The sequence below is a fragment of the Panthera leo genome, chromosome D1, assembly GCF_018350215.1.
Source record: "Panthera leo isolate Ple1 chromosome D1, P.leo_Ple1_pat1.1, whole genome shotgun sequence".
Classification (NCBI taxonomy): Eukaryota; Metazoa; Chordata; class Mammalia; order Carnivora; family Felidae; genus Panthera; species Panthera leo.
Window position 1 is genome coordinate 76,392,115 of NC_056688.1, and position 16,259 is coordinate 76,408,373.

Here is a 16,259-nt window from a genome sequence, read left to right on the forward strand (position 1 = left end):
TCTGAGCCTTTATTCTTGTTTCTAGGGAAGAGTAGATATTCTCAACCACGTGCCAGAAATGATAGGGTGCAAGCATTGACCTACACTTAGTTTTGCTAAGAATGGATGGGCAGAATCTGGGGTTGGGTCCTAAGTGGACCTATTTAGAAACACTTTGTAAGACATAGAAGGGTTGAGATCCATTGAGTGTAAGCATTAGTTGTCTAAACTTCCAAGTATTGAAATTGTATAAGAATTATTTCCTCAGTATTCTAAACAAGAACTTCAGAGTCAAATCATGATCCTGTCTATGTTAACTTGGATAAAAAAGTGAGTCTCAACCACATTTTCCTAATGTGTGAAGTGAGGATAATAGTGATTTTTAGCAGTGTTAAGGGTTTTGTGAGGTAAGGTGTTTAATATGCTTAGCACTATGTCTGGCATGTTGGAAGAAGTCAATAAATAGCAGTTTTTGTAATTAAGATGTTCTCTGTATTTGGGCCAGTCCTAGTCGAAAGAACTCACTATGTGCTTCTATTATAGGAGAATAATTCTGGAGGCTCAAGTCACTTATTCAAAATAGTCAAGTAAGCACCGCTATAAACATTGGGGTACATGTGCCCCTATGCATTGTCAAATTGGCTTCCATACAACACCCAATGCTCATCCCAAAGAGTGCCCTCCTCATTGCTCATCACCCACTTTCCCCCCAACTGTTGATGGGGGGGGTGGGGGAGAGAGGAAAGTGGGTGATGGGCATTGAAGAGGGCACTCATTGGGATGAGCACTGGGTGTTTTATGGAAGCCAATTTGACAATAAATTATATTAAAAAAAAAGTCAAGTAAAAGAACTTGAATATTGGGCTGTGTGTGTGTAGTCTACAATCTGGTCACAGCTTCTAATTCTGAAAAAAAAAAAAAAAAGATTTAAGGAAGAGGGTAACTTTGAGTAGTCTCATGCATCAGACCATGTTGATAACCAGCTGAAGGAAAAATTATACAAGGGCTAGCTAGAGGGCTTGTTAAGAGATTGTAGGTAGCAACTGAAGACTGATACCCAGGAAGGGAAGAATCTGTATCCCAATGTCATGGTATGGAGACACATCAGATAAGAAAGACAAAGTCTTTAGAAGGATTCTGAAATGTGGAGAATTGAGGATTTATGATTTGGCAGCCAACTCTGATCCTGGAGTGGAGTTTAAAGAATGAGGATGTCCAGCTGGGGGTGGTGAAAGTATCCTAAAACTGGATTGTGGTCATGGCTGCACAACTGTGTAAACTGATTAAAAATCATCAAGGTGTATCTTTACAATAGGTGAATTTTATAAGATGTAATTCATACCTCTATAAGGAAGAAAAATGGTAACTAGCAAACCAGTCATATTTGCCTTCCAGTTGGTTAGGAGGGTGGAGGCATTAAATGCCACTATAGATTAATTTATCTGTTCCTTCACTCATTAATTTACCCTCCCATGTTTCTGGCTGGCTGTGTGTCCATCCATCTGTAAGCCATCCCATCCAGTTACCCTTGTGGGGGTAACTTTGGTTGAGAGAAATAAATCAGACCTAGACCCTAGACTTTGAAGATGTTAGTGTGATTGAAGATAGGATATTTTGTTAAAAATATTTGGTATTGGGGTGTCTGGTATTGGGGTAACTGAGTAACCCAGACAGTTAAGTAAACTCAGTTCAGCATCCGACTTCAGATCAAGTCACGATCTCATTGTTTGTGAGTCTGAGCGCTGCATAGGGCTCTCTGCTGTCAGCATGGAGCCTGCTCAGATCCTCTGTCCCCCTCTCTTCGTGCCCTTCCCCCCCTTCTCAGAAATAAACAAGCATTAAAAAAATACATGAAATTACTTCACAGAAAATAGATATATTGAGGATGAGAAGAAACCTAAATTGTAATCCATTTGTGTCTTTATGTGCAAAAGGATATCTTCTTAATATTTTGGATGTCGGAATGCTTAGGAATTTGTTGCTTTGGGGAGGGCAGTGAAATAACATGGCAATGGATAACCTTGGCCTCAGACTCTGGCTTCTGGCTCTGTGTACCTTCCATAATTAACTTCTCCAAACTCCATCCGCTGAATCTATAAAGTACAAATAGTAATTTCAGTTTCGTAGGGTTGTTAATAGAATTACATGGGATAATGCATGTAAAAACACTTAGCTGAGTGCCTACCATTTGTGTTAATAATTATTATTATTACATTTCTGCCAGATTATTTGACATTCTCCAACTGTATCCTTCTTCCTCACGGGGTTGGAGTCCCATTCCTTTTTCTAGGATTTGTGCCCACCCCTTCTCATGTTTCTACCTGGGATGAACTCAAGGTCAAGTTTTGCATCATCTAGAAGTGATTTCTCCTTCTCTGAAACACTGATTATTTGTACTATTCACATCTCACTTCACATAGATTGCCTTGTATTTATACTACCCCTGTATTTGGCTTGTCTCCCTTTAGTTTGTAATTTCCTTGCTGGCAGAGACTATGTCTCAAACATCTTTACTTTTCTCTCAGAAGCTTGCATGGGTGCTTCAGTCCACAGAAATGGATGCCCCATAAATATTGATTATTCACTCCTGCAGGAAGGCAAGCAGATAGTGAATAAATACTGCTTGAAAGGAGGCCTGGATTAATTAATTAAACACATGCTTTTGGCACAGTGGTCAGGCCCAGCCAAAGTAGATTTGACATTAAGATTGGTTTGTCCCATGGGCCCTTCGTTGTCCTTGAAAATACAATTTACCCAACTTTCTGCATTGTGAATTGACGTGGCATACGCTTGATAGAGATGCATTGGGATATCAACATTGTCTGAGTGGCTTTTTTCCTGCCTGTCAAATGCATGCAGAAGGAAAAGGACAGTTGCAGTCTCCTGGAAAAAAAGAGAAAAGAAACAAAGAATACATGTCATAATGGATGCACATGTGACCTTGGGTCGAACTTCACAATGAAAGAAAACGTGACAACTTAATTATTGATCAATTCTGACATGGGGAGGAAAGTGTAGCCCCTTTATCTGGCACTGAGCTAAGATGTCTGAAAATGGTCCCTTTGGTAGCAAAATCTCAAGTCTTTTTATTTGTAATGGTTATTGTAAGCCTTTAAAGCCCTAGTAGCAGTGTTTTTGACTGACAGAGGTGGTAGGTTTCCAGTAAGTTAAGTTTTTGCTCTCATTTTGATTGGGGCAGTTAACAGGTTATAAGTAGTGAGGCTGAGTCTGATACTATCTATGGATCCACTCTCTGATGTCCTGAGGAACAGCTACATCTTTCACTTTGTATCCTGAAGTTTTGTTGTCTGAGAGGATATATAGGATATGGTGAAAAGTACATGGGCCTTGGAGTTCACCAGACCTAATTTAGAACCCTGGCATCTCCATCCTCTGTCTACTAGCTAGATAATAGTTTAATCTTCTCCTTCCTTATCTAGAAGTGGAGGAGAACAGCGTTACTAAGTTACTTTGAACTGTAGTTGTTGTCAACGTTATCATAATCCTTCTCATCTTTGTGGCTAACATTTGTTGACCTCTTCATATGTACCAAGGATTGTTCTAAGTGTGCTACATGGAGTAGCCAGTTTAACTCATTAATTCATGTGTATTAGGAAGTGTAATGCCATGCATTATATTATATTGTAGGTGTGTGAATCTTATTATTTAGTAATAGTATCTTTTAAAATTCTGTTTCAAAGGGAAAAAAAAGTTACAGAATGCCATCACCAAAATGATTTAAGCTTGGAGTTTATAAAATTCAATGAGTTTTATCTTGGTTAAAGCCAGAAGCTATTGTTCACATGATAAATATGCAAAATATAAAAGCAGAGCTATTTTGGTTGAATCCAGGGTGGGGGACTTGAGCCCTACCTGACCACTCATTTGTGCCCCAGGCTCTGAGCAATAGTTTCAAAATCACTGATGTTGTCCCTTCCCAGTGTACCTGTCTAGGTAGGTGAAGTGATTTATTGGGCTTGTGGCTGCAGAACCTGTGTTAGAATTGAAATCTCCTGCCTCCAAGAACCATTCTTGTCTATGAGACCACAATATGTGATCTAGCAGTATAGTTCACTGAAATGTACTGAGTTCAAGTTGATAAAGCACATTCATAACCTTATTGTATTTGAACTTTTGTGGTAGGAATAACATATTCCTCCTAGTTCACCTAAAAACGCTGCACCATAAATATCCCCAAATTTGGTGGAGTTGGCAATAAGGGGAAAAATCAGAGACCAGAAATACTGAAAAAAGTGATTCCATCGAGATAAGCAAGAACACTGGAGTTGGGATTTGCCACGAGGGCGATGTCTAATCCCTGGTGGTAGAATCTGCCTCTAATAGACACTGCCAACAGATGGGAGACAAAGTCTGGGGCTTGTGTGAGATGCATAAATCAAGAACCTTGAGGGGAGAATCCTCGTTGGGTGGCTAGGAGAAACCTCCTTTGCAAAAGGAGACTGATCTATCAGTCTTGACTCTAGATAAGGGGGTATGGAGGAGAAAAGATTGCATTCCTGAAAGCTTAGGGCCTGAATTTATTCTACCTGTGTGGCTCAATCATCATGTCCCAAAGCAAAATACAAAGTGTTTTTGGGTTGATGGTTCCTTTGGGAACCTGAAGGAATCAAACACAAACCTTCACTGAAGAAATGCCATTTTATTTATTTATTTAAAAAAAAAATTTTTTTTTTAACGTTTATTTATTTTTGAGACAGAGACAGAGCATGAACGGGGGAGGGTCAGAGAGAGAGGGAGACACAGATTCTGAAACATGAAGAAATGCCATTTTAAACCCCAAATCTCAATTCCCACAGATTAAATTATAAAAAAATATGTGCTCACAAACTGAGGAATCACTGAAAACAAGAATCACTGAAAACAAGTCATGCACAATACTTAGCGAAACCACAAACCACAAAATCAGATGTACAAAAACTGAAGATCCTGGAATTATTGATGTAAGACAAACGTGTCTCGTGCTTTTTTAAAAAAGGAAATTAAGCAGCACCTGGGTGGCTCAGTCAGTTAAGCGTACACCTTCAGTTCAGGTCATGATATCCTGGTCCATGAGTTCAAACCCTGCGTTGGGCTCTGTGCTGACAGCTCAGAGCCTTGGAACCTGCTTCAGATTCTGTCTCCCTCTCTCTCTTCCCCTCCCCCACTTGGATTCTGTCTCTCTCTTTGAAATAAATGTTAAAAAATAAAAGCTCTTCAAAAAAATAAAAAAGGAAATTAAAAGATGAAAAAGGGACTGTGGGATTTGACCAAGGAGACAAAATAAGAATTCTAGAAAATCTGTGAAATAAAAATGCTGTTGATGAGTGAAACTGACCACGACCCAGGCCAAAAGAGAATAAAGATATGTCTGGAAGTTACACAGAATTCAGTACAGAGAGAAAAAGGGAGTAGAAATAGGAAAGGAAGGCTGAGTAGCATGGAGAAGAGCTTGAGAAGGAATAACATTTATCTGATTGGAGTTCTGAAAAGAGAGAGAAAATGGTGAAGAGAAGTTCTGAAGAGACACTCCCTGTGAATGTTCCAAATTGATGAAAGATTTGATCTTTAGATTCAGAAATCCCAAGGAATCATAGGAAGAAGAAATAAAAATGAACTTACCCTGGAGTAAAATTAAAGAATACAAAAGGACATTTAAGCAAATTAAGATTGAGCACAGTCACTTTCAAATTATCTTCACTAAAGGAATTTGTAAAGGGCACTTGAGAGAGAAAAAGAATTATCCTGGAAGCCATGTCTGCGATTCAAGAAGGAATGTTGGGAAAATAAATACGGAACACACGGTTTAAAAAGGATGCCCCTGGAAACCTGCTCGGGGATGTTTCTTGCCGTGTTGTTTGTGATTCAAAACCTGCAAATATCCCCAGTGCTCATCTGTAGTGCAATGGATAGATGGTGGAATATTGACGCCACAGAGTATTATACAGCATTGATGAATAAACTGTAGCTACAGGCAATAGCAGGGATGAATAGAAAATACACCATAGAGAATATGTAAAATATAATTTCTTTCATGTGGAGTTCAAAATGGGCATAAACTGAATGATCTATTTAGAAATAAGCACCTATATATGGCAAATGATAAAAACATGCAAGGGAGTGATAAACACAAAATTCAGGATAGTCCTCTTTGATGGTTGGGAGGGGACTCGGGGAGATGTAATCAAGGGGTACTGATAATCTGGTCGTGTTCATTTTATATATTCATGTAGATTCATTTTACATATTTCCTGTGAGTCATAAGTTTTACAATAAGGCGATTATAAAAAGATTGGTTATGTAAGAAAGTGGTGGGAAGGGGATTCAGGGTCAGCCTGGATCAAACATACTTTGAAAAGCATTAAAGAGAAACATCTCAAGCATGTGGTAGTCCAGTTTCCCATTCCTACTCTCCCACCCCCTTCCTAGCCTACCCTTGCATATTGCCAGTGTATGTTTTCATGCATGGTGACAAAATAGTAAAGATAATTCGTGGTTTATTACTTGAAAGTCTTGTGTTGTAATGTAAAATTTTATTTGCTTCTTTAGGTCATAACTTTTGTGCAGAAGGACCTACATGTGGTGAAAACTCAGAGTGTAAAAACTGGAATACAAAAGCTACTTGTGAGTGCAAGAATGGCTACATTTCTGTCCAGGGAGACTCTGCCTACTGCGAAGGTAAGTCAGCTATAATAAAGTCATTCGTGAGAAATGTACTCCTGGTAGACATGGTTGAAATTGAAAGCTGTCACTTGGCTCTGGTCTTCTGGGATCCTACCAGAAATTATATCGGCTACTTGGGTGCTCTGTTCTCCTCGTTTATCCAGGCTTCTCAGTAGCATGTGGAAAGCCAGACCTTTGGAGGGAGTTCTGAAACACAGCAAAGCAACAAAAGTGGCAGGGCCATGTCAAATCCCATGTTCTGCTTTCACTGTATGTAATAATCACTGGCAAAACCATAAACACATGATGTTCTTTTGCCTTATTTGAGTGAATTAGTATTTCCAAGTTCAACTGAAGGTTATAGGGTGGGTCCTCTTTTTGAATGCTTTGATACTAGCTTATACCTGACTGCCTTTTTCTTCACCTGCCAAGGTCAGAAGTTTTTTTTTCAATTGGGTTTCTAAATGACTGATTCATGGGTTGCTAATTCATAAACTATACTAAAAGTCACAGTGACAGATGGACTCATAACTTTGGCACTTGGATGGATGCCATTACAGGGGTTAGTGGCTTCAGGCATCAGTGATCCCCATTTCCACTCTAGAGAGCAGAACAACTCTATGTGAATGCCTCTTTCCAGGCTTAGCATTCCACCTTGATGGTGGTGAGCAATGCATACTCCTGCTCCTGTGTAATCCCCTAGTATCCCAGCCCATCCATTTCTCAGGTTCTAGCTGGCTCAGTCTCATCAGTTTGAGAAGTTCTAATGGGCAAAGTGGGGCGAAGCTGTTTCTCTGTCTTGGTTGGACCCAATCATTCCTGACCGATTCACTAACAATGTATTGAACCTTGTGCTCTCTTAATTGGGAAGGTAGAGGTCTTGAATGGAATGAATGCTGTAAATCCTTGGTCATGATCTTCTAATTGGTTTGGTTCTCCACTGGCTCACGTATTCTCAAGGTAAAGATGATTCATGATGAAAATGGTTTTTTCCATTCATTCCGTTTGTATCATTGATCCCTGCTTAATTTCTTGGCTTTGATTAAACCTCTTCAGTTGTTAAGAAGATGTGTGTAATGCTTGCTGGTGCTCAGTACCTGGTGGGTGGCCTTTGGTTTTGATCTCTTCTAAAAGACTTTGTCCATTACTGCTTTGGTTCTCATTAACGGTACAGTATAACCAACAGGTCTTTTCCCTTTCTCCTTTATATCTTTCTTTCCACCTTTGCTTACTTTTATTGATTTGAACTTGATTAGAGAAACATGCCATTTGGGAGGATGAAGTTTCCCCTTTGCTTTATGAATCCTTTTTCATCTATCCTTCAATATCCTGGTACTCATTTGTCAGTTTTGAGGAAGAGGACTGATAACGTCAATACTTCATATTAATATTTATTTTTTTTAATCTTAGGCTGTTTTTTATTTTTTGGTCAGAAAATTAATTTCAGAACTTTAAAATTTGAACATTCTCCCCCTCAGTTTCCATGGAAAATCCTACAAAGCAGGTAATGTTCTAAAAATTTTACTGTGCCCTTCTGTTATCTGTGGGGATAGACTATGAATAATTAAAATAATGACAGAGGAAACTCAAAATCATTTGAATCTTGATCCTCCCACTGGCAGAACCAGTACACCTACCACTCCTGGCTCCTCTTAGCTATTGAGAGCTAGCAGAATATGGCAGAAAATTACTGCTGTGCAAGCTGTTTGGGACTCTGATTCATTCCTCATCAATGCCATTTTTAATTGCATAGAATAAACTCCATGAGTAGCCATTTGTGATAGTAAATCTGCCCTTTGTGTGAGAGGCCTTATTTGTCAGTAAGTGATTTTAGGTCTCATCACTGTTTTCTTGGACATACTTCTCTTTAGCCTAGTGTATGTACCTGGCTTTGGGCCACAGTGCACTGCGGTGCTACCTTTGGTAATGGTGATGTGCTAAAGCTTCAGTCCTTTCTCTCTTGCTGTGGAGACTTTCTACAAGTCCCAGCAGGCTTGTACATGGAGAGGATGAGAGCCCCAAGAAGAAATGACCAAACATTAGAGTCCATGTATGGGATAAGAATAGAACTCATCTGGATGGGAGGCCCTGAGAACAAAGTAGAGTGAATATCAACATTTAGAGCAGAAGCCCATTTCTCATTCCATCCTGCCATCTTCAGCACATTGGACTAGGGGCTTATTTTCCTCTGGTGGCTGATGACTGCCATGGCCCTAGGCATAGTGTCCTAATACCAGTGTCACAAGCAAGCAAAGAAGGAAGGGGAATGAATGGGTTACAAACCTTCTCTGTGTGAAGTTGTGTTTTTTGTGTTTAAGGAAAGTCCTTCCTGGAAGATTCCCTGTAACCCCCTGTCCCTGCCCACATGCAGATTTCCACTCTCCTATTTTTCAGACCTGGGTTACATCTTCTTCGACCCTAGACCAACTTTTGGGCAAGGAGAATGAGAGGGCTGTTATTGGTTTGGGTTGTATTCAATTCTTGGGAGCTGGGGTAGGGGTTTTCCTTCCCTGAAACCAAATGATCTTTGCCCTTTACCTGAACCACTTAGGTCTGTGGCAGTGAGAGGAGGAGAGTGGTTTTCGGTGGGCAAAAAGCAATGCCTGTCCCATTGTTTTATGGTTAAATGCAGTTTATGGTCATTTTCCCAGCTCTGTCCTCAGGTGGTCTGTGATGGTCTGATGGACAAGATTAGAGGTCACCAAGTGCCCACCTGGGTACCAGGGACTCTCAGGCTGAGTTTGTTGTCTTGCCATAGTCTAGAGAGAGGTAGATACTTTTGAACTGCCTCAGGCAGGTTATTTTTTTACTCTGAGTAAATGGAGTGAAAATGACCCGTGGTACAAACCACAACGAACAAGACTGCCTTGCAAATTAAAACAAAATATTACACACATTGTCCAGGCTATCTTGAAAAGCCCATTCAAGGCTCTCAGTGGAAAAAGAAGCACAAAAGGCTTTCAATTTTCTTAACTTCCTTGGGTAGTAGCAGAGATACAGTATTAAAGACTCCTGCTCTATAGAGGTTGCCAGAGAAACTGCCATAAAGATATCGGAATTCTTAGCCAATCAATGGAGGATAATAAGACCTTTTGTCAGCTCTGATACAATTCACAGGAGATCGTTTCATTTTGCCTCGTCCAACTCAGCACCAACATTCCCCATTTTGAAGATAGTTTTAGTTGGATTTTGGTGTTTTATGTATCTGGTCTGCTGAGGTGTTTGATCTCTGCGATGACATTTTCACTGAGTTGGTCTTAAATAGTTTCTGATATACTGGCTTAAATTAGAGGCAGTTTCTGAGGAAAGTATAGCAATTGGAGGTCTACTCATAATCTTCTTGAATTTGGAGTCTGTATAAATAGTCTCATTAACGTTTTCTTGCTGGAGTAGAAGTTATTTAGAAAAAGAAAAGGATAATGTGATGTCATATACATCATGCCGTCTGCCAGGCATGGGAAGTACTACAATTAGCATTAAGTCACAGTAACTTCTACTTACAGACTACTCTGAATTTTTCAGACTTCTTTTATGTATATTGTACTCTTTGAGACTTAAATCTGTGAAGAAAGCGGCAGCATTGACCATATTTAACTATGTTGTACAAGTGCCAGACACTCATACTCAGAGAAATGAAGTAAAGATAATACTCAACTTGCTTCTACTCCCTACCTTCCCTCCCCCCATCCCATTTCAATGTTGTATTTTTGTTTAAAATATTAGCTGCCTCCTTGAGCCAATGAAATATCAGTGGGTGTGACCTGTATTTCAGGGTAGAAGCTTTAAGAGCTATTGTAGGGTTCCACCTCATTCTCTTCCCTCTGTAACACAAAATTGGCAGTATGCCAGGGCAGGGCTGCAGTTCCAGAATGAAGAGGACAAGGAGCAGGGGGACAACTGACAGGTGATGGACATGTGGCATGAAGGAGAAATAATTGTGTAAATCACTGAAATGTTGGAAGGTGTAATTATCTGAGGGTGCAATTGCTTTTGCATAACTTAGCCAAAGTCTACCTTACCCTGCCTGAATTATTTGATAGAAGTTTTGTGGTTTCAGAAAGGTACCTCTAGCTCAGTGCCCATGACTGAAAGCAATTTTTTTTTTTAATGGAACAAGCATTGAAGATTACTGGAAAAAGTGCCAATGGAGTGGATCATTAATAGTCTGTTCTGGCTATGCTGCCACACAATAGACTTTTTGCAGACCACAAGTTGTAAATTAGTGCTTTGTTATGGCCGATTCCAATATGGGAAATTGGATTTCCCAATTACCATAATGAAACAGTGCATGTCAGAAACTTAGCAAATTGTCTGGTATCCACTAAACATTTAATGGATCACAACAGATACCATTATCATCGTCATTAACTTACATCATTAACACTTAGGAAGATCTTAGGATTTGAAGAGTGTGTACTCACTGAGGCCAATACTTTGTGAAAGTGGGTTTCCATCGTTACATCTTGTGGGAGAGTGTTCTTAGATGGAAGGATTAGATTTTATCAGTTCTGTCCACAGTGTATTGTTGGCGGAGGGGTATGAAACATATTTATAATGATAAAATCCTTTTTTTTTTAAACATGAGTGGGATTGTATTCAAGAAAATGTTGTGGAACAAAATAACCTATATGGGTATGAATTTAACAATTTCATGTAACAAAAGCACTGAAATGTCTGAAACACAGCAACTGAGAAGCAAGGTGATTGAAAACTTCTTTCGCGTAACTAGGGGTGATAAAGTGTTAAGAGGCTGGTAAAGTGGCAGAAAGGTCAGTGGTCAAATGAGATGATTTCAGAATAGCTAAGGTGGTACATATTTATTGGATGCAGAGGCTAGTATGTATGCAATTCCATAGAAACAAGATGCTGTAAACTCTTGATGAAGAGACTGCATGGGAGAACATCTAGTTGCTTAATTATACTTCTAATTATGCAAGGATTAATCAGGTAACTCTTGTTGTTTTGATTGTTATAAAATGCATGAGCTTCATGATACATGTAGCCCAATTTATACTTGAATCTGGACTTCAGTCTCCTGAAGTCCTGCTTTGGACAGCATAAGGATCATAAGGCTCTGTTGAGTATTCATGTTAATAGAATCTTAACTCTAAGCTCCAGCTCCTGTTTATTTCCAGGGATTCAGAATACTTGAAATAAGAATACCCTGAAGTATCCTTTTTACCCCCATTTAGCCTACATGACTAATAGGTCTTCCGGTACCTAGTTATCTGTCAACCCCATGCCCCATGCCCTATCTTTCCAAGACTGTGATCTCTATCTGGCCTTTGCTTTGCTCATAATAACCCATGTGTCACCTTCTTCCCAGCACCAGATAGAGATGAGCCTTATTCCTGGTGTTGATTTTGTCTCTGCTGCTTTGTCAAGGGTATTGATGAAAGGCATCAGCTTCTTCTCTCCCACCCTCTTGAGCTCTTGCTGCTTTTTACCAACCCTCTTTCCCCTCTAACTCTCTTCTTGGAATTATTAAAGAAAAGAAAAAGCCCAAATCCAAATCTTGGTTACTGCATTTGGGTTAAACCACTGGGTTAATTGTTAAGCTCTGGGGCTCAGGAAGGAGCCCCAGATAATCCAAGTGGAACAGTCGTCAGGACTAATGTTAAAGTGGCACTATTTTGTTTCTTCAAGCCTTGTTTCAAAAGATCATTTGTAGGATATTGTTTGGAATTTTTAGTTATTTCTTTATGGTAAAAGTGTTGTAAGTGTTGATGAGGTTTCCAGGCTAGCTCATTGTAGCCTAGCTAACTCATTGTGCCCCTGAAGTGTTATACTACAAAGCTCTGCTGAGTTCAGGATGCTGAGAACAGAGGACTGTGTTCTCCCAATCTCCATTAATGGCACTTCCATCCACAGACTTGATCCATTCACAAAGTGTAGAAGTTCTCAGTCCCATTCTTCCCCTCGCACCCAATATCTGCTATGTCAGGAAATCTTACTGGTATTCCCTCCAAAATGAGTCCCAAGTTCACCCATGTGTTGCTATGACTCCAGTCAAGCCTCCTTTATCTCTTGGCTAGTGATTGTGACGGTGTCTTGTCTGTTGGAATCCATTCTGCAAACATTGATCAGATTGGGCTTTTTAAAATGTAAGTCAAGGGCGCTGGGGTGGCTCTGTCCCTTAGCGTCTACCTTGGGCTCAGGTCATGATCTCGCAGTTCATGGGTTCGAGCCCTGCATCGGGCTCTGTGCTGTCAGCTCAGAGCCTGGAGCCTGCTTCAGATTCTGTGTCTCCTTCGCTCTCTGCCCATACCCCACTCATGCTGTCTCTGCTCTCTCTCAAAAATAAACAAACATTAAAAAAGGAAATAACATGTAAATCACATTCTTCTCATTGTCGACAATGGTCTAATGGTTCTCTTGCCCCTTAGAATAATATCCCAGTTAGGTCCTGTGTCAGGCTGTATGTGAACCAGAACCTACCTACTTCTGTCTTCATCTCCTACCACTCTTTCTGATGCCCACTCTTCTCTGATCACACCATAATTCTTTGTGTTCCTTGAACAGGCTTGTGCGATAAAATCATTCTTTCCTCAGCCTGGGATACTCTTCACCCACATCTTCCCTAATTTGCTTTCTAGTGATCATTTAAGTTGTAGCTCAAATGCCACCACGTTAGAAAGGCCTCTCCTAACTATTCTCACCAAGTTAGCTCTGTTACTACTCTTAGCTACTCTCTGTAGCATTTTATTTCCTTCATTGCACTTATTGTCTAAAATTGTGGTGTTTTCCTGCTTAAAGGTGGGTGATGTTTTCTCCTTCGAATATAACCTGCGTGATGGTAGCAATTTTATCTTCTTCATTGTGTCTCTAGCACCTGGAAAAGTGCATAGTACGTTGAAGACACAGAACAATGTTTTAAATTTATGAAGGGATGGAAATCTCAAGCTGATGCTTGCCTTTCTGTATCTGTGACACTGCTTTCTTTCTTGTATGAGAGTTGTTGTCTTAGTATGGTAAGGGCTTCTTTTTAGAGTGCAGAGTCTGCTCATTTTGCTAACATTCAGTTGCATATAATGCTGAAATGCCGCCTGCTCATTTGAGTCCGTGTAAAGAAGACTGACAGGAGAGTCAGTTTTCACAATAATTTTGGTCACTTTTTTTGGCAAAAAAAATCACCAAACAGTCCAATTAAAAAATGGGCAGAGGATCTGAATAGATGTTTTTTCAAGGAAGGCATACGCATGGCAAGAGGCATATGAAGAGATGCTAACATCACTAATCAACATGTAAATGCAAATCAAAACCACAATGAGCTCTCATCTCACACTTGATAGAATGGCTGTTATCAAAAAGAAGCAGTAACAAGTGTTGGTGAGGATGTGATGAAAAGGGAACTTTTGTGCCCTATTGGTGGTAATGCAAATTGGTGTAGCTACTTTGGAAAACAATATGGAGGTTCCTCAAAAAATTAAAAAGAGAACTACAGTATGATCCAGCAATTCCATTTCTGGGTATTTGAAGAAAATGAAAATACTAATTTGAAAAATTTATGCACCCCATTGTTCATTGCAGCATTGTCTCCTATAGCCAAGGTATGAAAATAAAAGTATCCACTGATGGGATGGATGGGTAAGGAAAATGTACATACATACAATGGAATTCAACCATAAAAATGTCTTGCTCTTTGTGACAATGTGGATGGACCTTGAGGGCATTATACTGAGTGAAATAAGTCATACAGAGACACACAGTGTATCATCTCACTTATAGATGCAATCTAGAAAAAACAAAATAAACTGAGCTCATAAACACAGATTGGTGGTTGCTGGGCATGGGGAATGGGTGGAGGATCCAAGGGGTGAAGCGGGGTCAAAAGGTACAAATTTCCAGTGGTGAAATAAGTCATGGAATATAATGTCCAACGTGGTGCCTATGTTACTAATACTGTATCCCATATTTGAAAGTTGCCAAGAGAGAAGATCTTAAAAGTTCTCATCACACAGAAAAAAATTGTGACTATGATGATGGATGTTAGCTATATATCTTGTGATCAGTAGGCAGTATACACAAATATCAAATCATTTTGTACACCTGAAACTAATACCGTGTTATATGTCAATTATACCTCAGTACAAATACATTTTAAAAATTACAGAAAAATTTCTTGTGGCTTAACCCAATAGAAACTTTCATTTTCTTTCAGATGGATGTTCCTGGTTAGCAGGTAGATTTCCTCATACTTGGGATTCTGGGACCCAGGCTGTTGTCCTCTTTCGCTCTAGCATGTATAATATGTGGCTTCCAAAGTTGCCATGGAAGGGGAAAGGGATTAGCAGGTGATGAGTGTGAGGTTTTTATAGAGTCTGCTGGCCACATTCCACTGGCCAGAGCTTAGCCACTGGCTATACCTAACTGGAAGAGAGCCGTGTAAATGTTGTCTAGCTCTGTGCCCAGGAGGATAAAGAATTTGTTTTGGTGAATGGTTTTACAGTCTTGCCACAGTTTCTCGATGAAAACATCTCCCCCCATTATTTTTATGTTTTTTACATTTTATTGCCTGTGTCCCACCAAATGGACTTCTGGCTTCAATGGATTGTATTAAAACTTGCTTACTTGGAAACTGGATAGGATTTAACTAGACTGTCACTTGTACTTTGTTGTTTGCATTATCACCAGGCCTTCCTGTGGCTTTCATTGTATCACATCACCTGGATTTGTTCTGTCCCCAGTATACCCTATATGCCAAAGTGACCCATCCTTCCATAGAAAATTCACAGCCTCTCACATGCTAGCGTTCTGACTTTTATGCTAGAAGGAAAGCAATTCATGGAACAGGCTTACACACATCTATAAAAGATTGATGTCCACATAATGTTCCCAGAGGTAAATGTATTCTTTAAAGAGGTTGCTTATTAATTAAGAAAATCCCCAAACAGTTAAATTTCAAACAGCATAGCAAAAGGAAATGAAAAATCAAACCAATGTGGATGTGGAAGAGAGCACTTTTAGGCATGGGCACTAAACAGATTGTCCCTGCCTGGGTGTTTGCCTTGGTAGTCTGCTAGCCTTAAATAGTCCTCCTTTCTAGCATTTTCCCTCCCTCCTTTTTTTCTTGACAACTCTCAGGACAGTGATGTAGTGAAAGAACATTGAACTCTAAGGATAAGGAGATCTTGACTGATCCTGGCTCTACCACTTAATCACTTGGGTGACCTTGGAAAGTCACTCAGTTCTTCTGTGTCTTGATTTTTCTCAAAGTGCAAACAGGACTTTAAACAAGACTTATATAGTACCATTTGGCTGTGAATGTTAAATAAGAGACTGAATATGAAAGCATTTTGTAAAGGCTAAGGCAGCATAGCTATGTACTGTAACATTACTTATGGTAATTATATAATTACACATTATATAATCGTTACTATAAATATTTTCAGCATTGACAGTAATTGGGCTAGTACTTGGTATTCAGCTATCTAGGGTTGAGATACATACACACACACTCTGAATATCTATCAAACTGTGATGGTTAATTTTTTGTATCCTCCTGACTGGGCTAAGGGATGCCCAGATAGCTGGTAAAACATTTTTCCTGCATACTGGAAGAGACGAACATTTGGTTGAGTAGACTGAGTACAGAGATCCGCCCTCACCATTGTGGGTCA

General features: G+C 39.7%; 1 protein-coding gene across 3 annotated transcripts in view; it reads left to right on the forward strand.

Annotated features, from left to right (window-relative positions):
- NELL1 (neural EGFL like 1) overlaps positions 1-16,259 on the forward strand; it is an 876,810-nt gene that overhangs the window by 231,777 nt on the left and 628,774 nt on the right. For all 3 annotated transcript variants that reach the window (XM_042906351.1, XM_042906353.1, XM_042906352.1), the window contains exon 12: positions 6,526-6,654. In XM_042906351.1, the coding sequence (XP_042762285.1) occupies positions 6,526-6,654 (129 nt within the window). The remainder of the gene's footprint in view (positions 1-6,525; positions 6,655-16,259) is intronic.